At 36.3% G+C, this 13,391-nt stretch overlaps 1 protein-coding gene across 1 annotated transcript; it reads left to right on the top strand.

Annotated features, from left to right (window-relative positions):
- Positions 1–317: 317 nt before the first annotated feature.
- On the top strand, positions 318–12,176 carry LOC145664148 (uncharacterized). The gene is made up of 3 exons (XM_081730550.1): positions 318–624; positions 7,257–7,489; positions 11,654–12,176. Exons 1-3 carry the CDS (start codon positions 459–461, stop codon positions 11,975–11,977), a joined length of 723 nt encoding a protein of 240 aa, XP_081586676.1. The 5' UTR covers positions 318–458; the 3' UTR covers positions 11,978–12,176.
- The last annotated feature ends 1,215 nt before the right edge of the window (positions 12,177–13,391 follow it).

Here is a 13,391-nt window from a genome sequence, read left to right as displayed (position 1 = left end):
ATAAAAATGTAAAAAAAATGTTAAAAAACTTTCCTCGGGCCGGGTTTGAACTCACGCCAAAAGAGATTTTTGTTATTAGCATATAGCGCTAGCCCACTCGGCCACGAGGACCGACAATAACAATTGTCCGAATTCTGCTATTTGAATGCAACGTGGCAAGACAGATAACGCCAACCAATCAGAACTGTGTTCTTCGTTCCTACTTCGGGGAGCATTAAGCCTGTCTCAGACGGGACTGAAGTAAGGCTGCGATTCACGCATGACCTTACTTAACGATCGTGTGAGAGGTAACTTGCCCTTAGTTCAGGTTGAAATTTTCTGCTGTCTCTATTTGGATCCTGACTTGGAAGAAATAGAAGCAGTTCCTATTTGCTTCTGGACTTCCATACAACTACCAATCAGAAAAGGGTAGCGTCTGACGACATTCAACTTTATTTCTTGCTCTCATTTCAAAAAACATGGCTACATGGACAAGGGAAGCCTCTATCGCATTAATCGAATCATATGAAAAATATGATTTATTGTACAATACAAAGCATGATTTGTATTATAAAAAAACTGCAAGAATTGAAGCTTTACAGAAGGTGTGCAGTGAAGTAAGGAGTGTTCGTCCGAACACTACAGGTATGAACAAATTAATTACATCTTTTAAAAGATGAAAAATAATCGACAATAAAGTATATTGTAGAATTTGTATACCAAACTATAATGTAATATGTTTTAAAAAAGAAACAAAGTTAATTGTTATCAGTGTTGTGTGGCCTTCGTGCAATTTTAGGAAACGGTTTTAGAATCGAGTGTACTGTAGTACACGAGAGGGGCCTCCGATGCGGTACAAGTTTACTTTATGTGGTATGTGGGTAAAGACGTGAGCGGATACCCTCAGTACCTAACCTAGAAAATTGCTCAGATATAGTATACCTGAAGCTGCATCAGTTTCCGAAGGAGCAGGACGCTCATACTTTTAGGGATTATTCATTGTGTGTACGAGCTTACGGATTGAGTATAGCCCGCTCCCCCCAGTGATTTTTAACGAATCATAGTGATTCTAACGATTCATACTAGTTCATAATGAATCGGAATTGCATGCTATAAAGATTTAAGATGTAAATCTTGCGGTAAGGTAGCTTTAGTATAAGTAGTAGTAGCGATAGTAGTAGTTAGTAGCAATAGTAGTAGTAGTAGTAGTAGTAGTAGGAACGGGTTAGAAGCCCCGCAGGGGTTGGTTGGGTTCTGTTCTCGATATAAGTAGTAGTAGTAGTGACTCTTCCAGTTCCGGTGACAAAGAACTGGGGGGAGCGGGCTATACACAAGCCGAGCTTACAAAGGGGGTAACAAAGCAACTTTTATTTACTTATCGACTGATACGGAAATAAAAAAGAACGTATCTGCATGTGTAGTACCCTTGTACTTTGTCTATGACTGTGTGTTTGTGGGGGGGGGGATTTAACGCATATCGCGTGTCTTGTGCACAAGGATACTTCTTACTATAGCACTACGTAGAAAATTTATGGTATTTCATGTGGAAGTGGTAATAGAACACAGAAGAAACGCAGATCAGGGGGTTCTCATGTATACTATTACCACCAAAATTTGACATTTGGTACATTTTCAGGTTAGGTTAGAAGTTTGTATTTCTTCGAGCACAGCATGCGCTAAATCAGCAGGGCTCAGTATAAATACAAAGTAGTCGTATAGCAAAAATTGCAGTGTATAAAAAACGAACAAACTTTTGCTAGGTCAGAGAAGGAGCCGAGGTGTTGCGTCCGAAAGAAGCAGGCGCGTCAGCGACGGGAATATACGCGTAAACGAGGTTGATGGAATGGCACACTTACACATACAGTACTTTCACTAGCACTCAAAATTCATGTCAATATGCTGTGCACTGATAGTAATTACTGATATTCACACTCTCATCCCTTCACGAAAAATTTTTACCGCCGTTTTTTTTATCTAAAATTTTTCTATTTGGTAGAACCATCTGCTCGAGTGAACCCCTGGAATCATTTACATATTTGGCCAAGTCATTTGATTTAAAGTATTTTATTAAAGCATTTTTAAGGTATCCAATAAACTAAACTAGTGCCCGGCCTAAAGTCAAAGTAATGGCCCCAGCCTGGAAATACCTAAACTAACCAAGAACAGAAAAGTAGCATAAAAAGAGAAACCTTAAAATTAATGAAGTTTTGTGTTTTCGAGTAAAGAAAAAGCCGAGGACGTCTCATGCAAACTAGCCAAAAATTCTGAAGTTTCTACTCCGATTCATCTGACCCGGTTCCTGGAGCAGTTTAGGATACATTGAAGTTGCTACACCCGATCGTGACATAATGTCATCTGGTATTATCATGGGAATAAAGGTGGAATAAAACTAGCATTGCGGAGCTTCTAACCACCTTCTCTATCTCAGCTACGTAACGTAAGTTAAACACCTTTTTCTTAACAATAAATTGTGAAGAGTTGACATAGTCCACGAAAGGCACAAAATGTTACAAGTCACTAAAGCACAAACAGTTCCAAGAAGTGACTGAAATCTTCCCGTCCTTATATCGAAGTTTTTAAAACTGATTAATATATATCATATATGAACACTTACATATTTACTTTTGGCCCACCACTAGAAAGAATTGATGAAAATTATAATTCTTTCACTAATTTACTTCTTATTGTCCGCTAAAAGGTTTACACTGGGCGACATGAAGATATCTCATTTGGCATAGATAAAATTGAAGGACCACTAGAAGTAATTGTTGTAAAAATACGATTTCTTCACGGTTTGTGTATAAATACGGCTTTCAGATGTGTACCATAAACACTACAGTGCAAAAGGCACCAACCATCCTGTGCTAGATGTGCACCAAAAAGCACAAATGCTATCTAACTTGCGGTAGCGCAGAGCTACGTTCAAAAAAGCAGGCGCGCCAGCGATTGTGGGTGTGAGCAACGAGGGTGGTGGGAAAATGGTGGGTTTGGTAGTGGTACAAGTTTCAGTAGCACTTGTCGTGGTTTCATACTAGTAACGATCCACTTGTAAGTAATTGGGCCACGGTGGCTCAGTGGTAGAGCGTTCACCTCTGGTGCTTGGGGTCCCGGGTTCGATCCCAGCCCCCGCCAAGTGAACTTTGTGGTGGACAAACACCGTGTGCGTGGGTTTTCTCGGGGTTCTCCCGTTTCCTCCCACTTTCTTCATTCCACCATTTCATTCATTACTCATCATCACCGTCTCCTTTAGTCTAACCGGCATAATCGTGGGACGTAAAACTCAAAGATTTCATTTCATTTCATTTCATTTCCACTTGTAAGTAAAAATTACAGGTTCTGTACACTATGCAGAAATATGCCTTCGGTGGAGCATCTAATGGAACTATCTTTCATGTGCACTCACTTATTATATTTGTCGTAAAGCACTTGTAATGATTTTAGATTAGTAGCCGTTTTTAAAAATATTGATTACGAATTAATTATGCAGTTTTATTTTCTTGGGCCTCTCAGACCCAGCCCGACTGTTTATGAAACTTTTTCCGACCGACCGTTGTAGGGTTGAGAGCAAATTGAAGGGTTTGCTATTTGGCAGGTCGTAGGTTCGAATTCTGTGACAGGTCATTACATCTGGAGTATTTAATCCAATAGGGAAATGCAGAATAGTATCTTATGACTCTTTCCAACTTGTTTCTCATATTTCTAACCCTACCTATACCGACCTGACCGAAATTCTCTAAAAATCATAAATTAATGATTATGGATTTAAAAAAAAAAAAACTGAAGTTTAAAATTCAGACATTCAATATTCGTATAAACGTCATTTTTAACGTTCTGGTTATAATACAGGACACTAAAACAGACGTTGCATGCGAAGAAATTGCTGATGAATAATCACGCTGGCTTAAGTGAATGATTCCGGATTTAAAAATATATATTAACAGAACCACTATACTGAAACGGAACCATCCTAATTTCCGAATATAATATCAATATGCGCGAGTCCGGTACAAGATCGATGAATCAATCTTAATCACTTGTGCAGTTTTTTTTTTCTCCTGACGTGATTTAAAGATGCAGCATTCAGTACAATATATTTCTTTAGTTGATATTGAGTTTAACGCCCCTGTCAGCAGCGAGGCTATATGAGACGGAACCAGCTACTTATCGTCAGGGTTGGCAGGTTTAAACCAAGATTTAAACCAGCTGTTTTTTTTTTCAAACAAAAACAAATGGTTTACAAAAAACGAAAAATGTTCGTAAAAGTGTAAGTGTTTGTAAAATATTGATGAACACACATTTGTGGGTTATTACGTTTCACTCCCGTATATTATTCGTATTATATTCAGACCTAAATTCACCATTCATTACTCAAAAAGATTATACTACAAAAGCAACTTTTTAAAAGTAAGTTTATAAATGTTTCTTTGTGATTTTTTTGTAGTTGTTATTATTGTTATGTAATTGCAATCAAAGTAAAATTCTAAATATTGTTTCGTTTCAATGTTTACTATTGATAAAATACATCGAAATGCCATACTTTTTGTGTGTGTGGGAGGGGGGGTGATCATACAGACCTCACGAGAGGCATTTAGTGAAATGAGAAGTATCTTTGGTATCAATTTATGCATAAATGAGTCTGAGCAAAAGTGGACTCAAATAATTCGTATCTTTAATCACTTTTCTTACTGATATGCAAATTAAGTTGTTGTATTTCTTTAATTTGGACCAATAAAAGTCGTTGTTAACTAACTTGAACTAAATTAGTTCTTCTGTACTCCGTAGTACTTTGAAATTGATCATATGTAATTCTGTATAATGGTTTCACTTGTACAACTTTTTATCTTTTTGTCCTTCTGAAATGACTCTTGAAGTTATATTAAGAAGCAAGTAAAGATCAGTACAACGTATTTTTTTATCAGGATTCCTTCGTGAGTGCGTCGGCAAACTTATCGCATTTGTGGCCAATTAGTCCAGGTTCCAAGTTCAAATGGAGGACCATTTCTCTCGGAAATAACTCGAAAAGCGGTTTTTATTCCGCTTTAAGCTTATGTGACCCCTTCCAGCATAACCCGGTTGTTGCATAATAACATCAAGGCGAAACAAACTTATTTCTGTCCATATATGATATGAATATATGGAGCAAATTATTTAAACCAAAAAAGCCTGGTTTAAACAAAAAAACCGGCTTTTTTGGTTTTTTCAATAAAATACCATGGTTTTTGCCAACCCTGCTTATCGTGGAATCCGAACCATATGAGCTCCCGCCGGGAATCGAATCCGGGTCTCCCACGTGGAAGGCACGTACGCTAACCGCTTAGCCATGAAGGAGCTCACACAATGTATTTCTATCACGTGTCCTTCGTAGATAAGTCGCTTGACTTGTCTTTGTAATCAGAGGGTGGTCTGTTGGAATCCAGGTAAAGGACATTTTTTTTTCTCGAGTGTAAAACGTAGCAATTCGAATCCTGCTCTAAGCTGTAGGCCGTTTTTCATAAGGATGTTGAGGACAGATGGACATATTTCTATCCGTTGCAATCTAGAAATATAAATGCGAAATGCTACTGACTCACCCATTAGCAGGATTTCACAAAATTCGGCACATTGGGAGGGGAGGAGAGTATGTAAAATTAGACGCTGATAGAAATTGTGGGCAGTGGGTTTCTTTAATGATGTAGAGCCGTACTAAGAACGGATTTTATAAAATTACAGCCCCACTAAGGAGCAAATGGAGGAAAGAAGTGTGCGAAATTACTACACAAAAGGATATTATTTAAAGAAAGAAAGAAAAAAAGGACACCCCTGGGATTTGCTGTATTGTAAAAGTTCATATCAGTGGATTAAAAATTGAAGTGGGAAGTGTTTTGAGTTTATTTTTTAAAACGCATATATTAGTGTAAATATCTGCTCTTTAGTTTTCCGATGATGGCAGTTTGATTGCTGCATGAAAGTAACAACCAGAATCCCGATCAGTATGAATCGACAGCGAGATGTGTTGAATTTTTTTTAAAAAATTCAGATTTCAAGACGTGCAAGTTTCCTCACAAATGAGGGAAAATGCTACAACTCGGTAGTTTTGTATCTTTTGTAAGGACCATGAAAGATATAGAATTTGAAACAAATCCGAAGACGTCTATTCGGAGATTTTACAATTCTTTGTTCAACAGACATGGAATAATCCATATGCAATTCCTAGAGACACGATCTTGTGGTAAATAAGAATTCGTAATTTCGTTATAAAAATATTCGTAAAGCGGGATAAAATCGGTGAATAAAAATTCAATGTAAGAACACTATTTTCTTTGGCATTTGCAATTAGTTACGTTTTATTTAACCTTAATTTCCTCTCGTCAATCATCATGACTATATTAAACAATTTTTGAGTTTTAAAAAAAAAATATAACTAAGCATCCTCATTGAATAAAAGCATAATGTAAAGAAAGAAAGGAAAAACGCACACAGAGAACATTAATAGAAAAAAGTAACTTAAGTGTTCACAGTTTACTTATACAAATAAAATGTAAGCATTGTTTCAATGTTTTCTGGTGTTAAATTTATTCTTTTCTCGGTAACACAGAACATCTTTTTCTATGATTTTCGCTTCCATTCTGCTTCACACACGAATCGCGTCGCTTTCAGGCTAGTCTAATATTACAAAATTTACACATAACGACGTGCATCAAAAACGTAGTAACCATGATCTTTAAATTCTTGTGCTTTATCGATACATGTGATTTTTGGCATTGTACCGGTTGCTTTGCCTTTACTGAGGGTCAAGTATGCAGAAGGGAGAAATAATGGTAATGAATTCATCGTAAAACCGTCGAAAAATTCTCACTTTCGCGTAAATTTCGTGGAATATCGAGATTTGTTGCAAATTTCGCTAATTCGACATAATTTCACGGTTAATCGCGAGCGTTATATGGCATAACAAATACTAAAAAGGATATATTTTAGGTACACATTTTCATACAAAACTGATACTTTTCGCGGTTTCGCATGTCACCAAAAAATCGTGTCTCCAGTAATTCCTGACGAGGATTCGCACAATAGATTCAGAATTCCGACATTTTGAAGCTGGATTTGATAAGAATGTATTGGGAACACATCAACGGCAGTAACTAGAAAAAAACTTTTTAATACTTATTTACCTTCCTTTGTTGCCGTGTTCCAAAAGTAGTATTTTCATTGTTTTTATATAATATATACTTAAAAGCATGATTAGTAGTTGACCTGTATTTAATTCAGCAGTATCTTTTAAAGTGTATTTTTTACTTCAGTTTCAGAATGTAAAAACAAATTCGGTAACCTCCGTACACAGTTTGTCGCAGAGTGTCAGAAAATGAAAGGGATGCAGGTCAGTGGAGCTCCAGGCAATGACTACATCCCAAGCTTGTGGTGCTTCGAGAAATTGTTGTTTTTAAAGGATCACGTAATGCCGAGAAAGAGCACAAGCAATTTGACAATAGCTATACCAGATGATGATGATAACAGCCACATTGAAGAAGAGGACGTAAGTTCGGAAAATACTATGATGCAAAAGGACTTACTCCATTCATCTCTAGTACTCACTCATCATCAGGGAAAACAAATTAAAAACTTTCTCATTGTGTTTCATTTCGTCTAGTTTTTAGTATTAACTTTATGCATTTAAAGCTGTACTCCTAGGAAAGAGAAAAGTATTTGATTTTCAAAAATATGCGTACCATTACAGAAATATTTTTCTAAAATAGGTCAAATATATATGGGGTGTTAGAAAAATCGCGCATGCGCTCTATAGGAACTTACTGTATTCTAGAGGTGAAAAGAAGACAAAAATTTATTTGGCGTTCCTTCCTGCGGGGCCTAATTTGACGCTAAGGACCCTTAAAGAATTCACATTTCAGGCTTTCCAATCCTCCTATAATTCCTATATTTTAATGAAACCTCCGATATTTTTTTTGGCATTCTTACTTCCACTTGTAAAAATAAGGATTTTTAGCTTCATAGAACTAAGTTGTAATAGCAGTATCGCATGGGCTTGTTCCCTATTTACATGAAAAATTGTTGTACGGTGTTACAACTTCTGGTAACTTCTGTCTTGCTGTAGATGAAACTACAAACGCAGCAACAGATAGACAGTTTGATATTCATATTCGATATTTTTTCTTTAACCAATTGTATTGTTATTCATTACCTGTACGGTATATTTTTGGGGCACGCTACATCTTCAGATCTTTTTCAAGCTATTGCGAAAACGATTAACACATCTAAGTTGCCGGACTTAATGTAAACGTGTCTCTTCGGCGAATGTTAAATGATTGATGTCAAGGTGAAGGGTTACCAAAGCTTCTCGACACTGGTTCTTGTACCTCGCACACAGTTTCTAATGCATTCCATGATTGAGTAAAATCATTGTCGTGGGATATTGAAGATTTTCTTGTGGATATATTTCAGTGGTTCAGAATGTATGCGGCCCGACGAGACGACTATGCTCTTACCCAATTAGTATTGGATTTAGACAGCCATCTCTTTCTGCATCATTTTCCGAACCGATGGTTAACTTTGTCTCCTGTGTGCAAACGTATCGCGGAACAACTCCCAGGGCTACGTGAGTACTTTGTGGAGAATCTGCCAGCACAAGATAAAGCATATCATGAAAATAATCCTTACAGAATCATTAAACAATTTCTGAAAGGCGTATACTTACAACCATTGATTTTTTGCTGAAGAAGATCCTTTTTACACTTTCCTTATGGTCGTTGCTTAGTACTGCTGGGCTACGTACGAAAACACTAAGAAAGTCGTATAAAATTTTGCAACGAGGTAATTACCTATTTAGTTATATTTAGAGAAGAATGTATGTTCATATAACAATTTGTGTAATTTCCATGTAAGTGTATTCTTTTTTAATTTATACTTATTGGATAATTAAAATGTCCCTTTTTCATTAGCATTGGAAACCGTGACATTTGAATTTTATTTTTTGTATTTGGGTGGCTTAGGTGAACAGGAAAAAAAAAGTGTAGGATAATGGAGATAAATCGAATAGCTCCTATTCATAAAACAGTATCTAATGGGACAGTTTAAATGCAAGCCTGTATCTGCGTACTGCAAGGCAAATAGTAGGATTTTACGAATAAAAGCTATTCGACTTATCTTCTATATCCTGCACCAATTTTTTTTTCTCGTATTCACCCAAAAGCAAAAGCAAACATAGAATCAAATTTGGATTCTTTGAGAGGCACTAACAATGAAATGAGGTCCGTAAGTACAATCCCAATCTTTTTTTTATCTAGAATAAGTTCGTGTAGAAGATATGCGCGATTTTTCGAACACCGATATAATGATCATGCGTCTTTAGAGAAATAATTGATTATATAACGAGACAATTTTATTATTGATATTTTTCGGAAGAAACACGCAGAGAATTTATTATAACCACACGGAAGTTTTTTTTTTTTGTAACCTATTGCAATCATATGCATTTACCATTCGTACTACCAAGAAGTATAGACCACAAATGAAACTTATTCGTATTTATAATACTACTGACTGCATTCTTATGTATACCGACAATAGTTTTTTATTGTTATATTTGGAGGATGTTGTAGGCTGTTTCTGTGTGCATGAAGTCGCATACTAGTTTAGTACACATTGTAAACTTTGATGTCCATTTTACATGAACATGTAAGCAGAACAGTATTACCAGCAGTTGATTTGTATTGTCTGACTATTATCATACAATACAATTATGTTATAGTTCAATGTCACAATCTTTAGTCAGAAAATGCTTTTTGGCCAGGTTTTCTAGTACTTTTGACTACTCTGCATTGTAATGTAAAACTGTGAAATTTTCATATCGCGCGACTCGTTACGCATCATCAGTCTCTGTTATAAGCAATTTTTCGAAAGAATTGCAAATTTTAAGAAGCCAAGTTAGTTTTTCGAAAGTGTTACGCGAAATGAACATAATCCAAATTTCGATAACTGGAAGGGCTCTTTCTGCGTAAACCAAATACGCCTTTTGGACATAGGGCCACGAGAGAGAAGTATATATCTTTGAAAAATACTCCAAAATGCCGCCCTTTTAAAACTTTTTTGTGCATTTTGTGGAAATTCTGCATTTTTGAACGGCCGTTATTTTGAATCTTTTCATTCGATCATTATTGCTAACAAAGTCATCCAAAATATTGTTACAGCCAATTTTTCAGCCAAGTTTGGTTTGAATCTGCTGAAAATTGCGGTAGTTATCTTGTTTATAAGATACGTTATATAGCGTATGGAGATATATTTATATAGATGTACACACATTTGAAGTGAGGGTGGTTTTTGTGTCAGGGGGTTATATTCGGAAAAAACTGCATAAAACTTTTACGGAATTTCTGACCAGAGGGCCTCTGCAATAGGCAGGTTTTTACAGAAATATACCTAATTTACAGAAAAATTCCAATACAATATTCCATTATCAATATTGTAGGCAACCAAAAATTTGGTCTTGGCACGTAAAATAAGGTCTAGTAAATAAATATGTAAAGCTTTTATCGAATGAAAATTCATTTATTTAAGTTATTTACAATTCAACTAGCATCCAGTGATTAAATTTCAAACATATAGTAAACAACATATAGTAAACAAATTTATATTCAGAAACAGATGCATAATCTCAAACAAATCACAATAATATCTAAGTATATGACAGGAATATATACACCATACCTATAGACCATTAAATGGGGCCTATATACCTTCCTCAATGACAAGCGAGGGTTTACGGAATAAGTCCCTTTCAGTAATTGTACTTCTTAATCGCCTCTTCTTGCCACTCAACTTGTCCCTCATTGTTAAAATAGTCTTGAAACTCGATGCGTGTTTCAAGCGCAGCTCTTGTAGCACAGTTGCTACCTTGAGGACCTATACCTCGAAAATTACCATCCGGCACCTCACCAGGAGCTTCATCGTCATCAGGTTGAGCTGCTGGTGCATCTGAATTTTCTTGCAGCAGAAAATTATGTAAAGCGCAGCACGCAAGAATAATTAGTTCCACTTTCTCTGGGGCTAGATTAATTTTTGTCAACAGAATTCTAAACCTATTGGCCAAAATTCCGAAGGCATTTTCGACAACCCTTCTTGCTCGACTCACTCGGTAGTTGAATATTTTTTGAGCCTTACTTAGGTTCCGAAAACGGAATGGCTTCATTATTCGTTTTTGAAGCTGGAAGGCATCATCTGCGACAAATACATACGGAACTGATTTATTTCTTCCGGGTAGAGCGCGATCAGGAGGGAAATCTAATAGATTGTAATTTATGGCACGAGCCAGAGAACTACTTTTAAACACTCCCCCATCACTTTGCCTGCCATTCTTCCCGGCATCAATATATATGAACTTATATGTAGCATCGACCGCGGCTAGTAATACAATACTGTCTGTGCCTTTGTAGTTACGGAATGTTGACCCTTCGCTTCTGGGAGGACGAAAATTGACATGCTTACCATCTAAGGCACCCAGACAATGTGGAAAGTTCCACTTTTCTTGAAACTGCTTGGCAATCGTTTCCCACTCATCACTAGTTTGAGGTACCTAGAAGAAGAAATACCTAAATGTAACAAATTTTCCTATCCAGATCATTTTCTTATTTAACATTATAATACGCATTTGGAATATCCAACTAAACATTTTGAAATTTCTTTGCAGATGTTACCATATACAACCATTGTTGTAAACGAAATCGATGAATTGGGAAGGACATTGGATTCTCCTGTTGCATCAACGTCACGAAAGGCACCAAGGAAAAGTCCAAAAAGTCCTTCAGAAGAAATGATGAAAAGTGCTACAGATGCCTTGCAGGTGATCGCGGAGAAGAGGAGAAAAACTGACGATAGCCTTTCAGCATTTGCAAAATATGTTGAATCGTCTCTTCGGAATATACGGAGCAAAAGGCTCCAATATCAACTAAAAAATAAAATATTGGACGATATTAGAGAATTCGAGATTTTGGATAACCCGGACTTACTGTAAAGCTGATTAAAGTTACAAAATAAAATGATTTAAAATCATATTTACATGTAACTTTTAATATTAAACTGTAACCTATTTCATACATTACTGCGTTTGCTCCAAAACGGGAACACACATCTTGTGTGGTGGAAATAAAAAAAATCAACTGGCATTATAATATAATTGAGCAGTTAGGCATTTTTGGTTGAATGCAAACTTATCCAAAGAATCAAGCATGGTATTTGTGTGCAGCGCCTGGGCCCAGTCCGTTAAATTTGCGCAAGATTGCGCAAGGTTTTTAATACATAAACAATATCATTATTTTAAATTGGCACGATTTTGACATTTTCGATTGTATCATTATAAAATTCACTCATTCACGGTTACCAGTTCTTAAGCTACTTTTTTCGTGTGTGTGTGTGTGTTCATATTTCTGGGAAATATGAAAATTAAAATAATACGACTGGGTCGGATCATTGTGTGCAACGAGCTTAAAGTATTTAGAATAACCTTTTTGGCGCAGTTCGTTTCAAAAGCGTTAACCCTAACATTACCAGGGGGGGGAATCTCGAGGACCACAAATTTCTTATAAACTTTTTAAAAGATGTCCACCCAAAATATTGACTTTATTTCTAATGCTTGTATTTTACAAGTATAATAAATAAATGCATACGAGCCTCGGGGCCCCCTCCCCTTGGTAATTGTAAGTGAATATTAAATGATACTTCAAATGTTAATTTCATTTACTTTTCAACCAATCTTGGTAGGATAAGTCTGATTACATTAAGTCTGCTAATACATAGTTGCCAAAGTACAAAATGCTTGCCCTATCTACACAGGTCTCCAGAACTCTATAGAACCTGCGAAAAGGAAAACCTGACTAAATAACAAAACAAGGTGAAAGGTTAAGTTAAGGTAAGAAATAAGTCTCTTTCATGAGACTATAAACTGGCCCGTGTTGTGGACCTTGCCCTAACCAAGTCTCTCTCTTCGAGACAATAAACTGGCCACCAAAACTAGGCCTTGCCCTAAATAAGGTCTCGCTCTAAAAGAGACCAGAAACTTATCTCTTTTTCAAGAGATAATCACTAACACAGGATTAGGATCAGGGAATCAAAAAGGAAAACAATAAACTTTAACTTGATAAACAAAGTTCTCATTCCAGAGGGGCTCGAACCCAAAACCATTGGAGCTCGAAAGTAGAATTCTTAAATAGACCTATCCAAGAGATTAAAACGTATCTCAAAATACAAAAACCTATTTAATAGATATTCCTACGTCATCGACGTGATTAAAATTAACCTATTAAACAAAAAAGAATTCTCCCCAGAAAACTATTCTTTAGTTATTTGCGAAAGAAAAACCTATTCCCTATCCTTGGTCATTCCGAGAGACCATCCTAACCTGCCAGCCTTGAACAGCATAGCTTAAAAAA

This window comes from Thermobia domestica, chromosome 11, assembly GCF_964235325.1.
Source record: "Thermobia domestica chromosome 11, izTheDome1.hap1.1, whole genome shotgun sequence".
Lineage (NCBI taxonomy): Eukaryota > Metazoa > Arthropoda > Insecta > Zygentoma > Lepismatidae > Thermobia > Thermobia domestica.
This window is presented reverse-complemented; position numbering and strand designations above follow the sequence as displayed.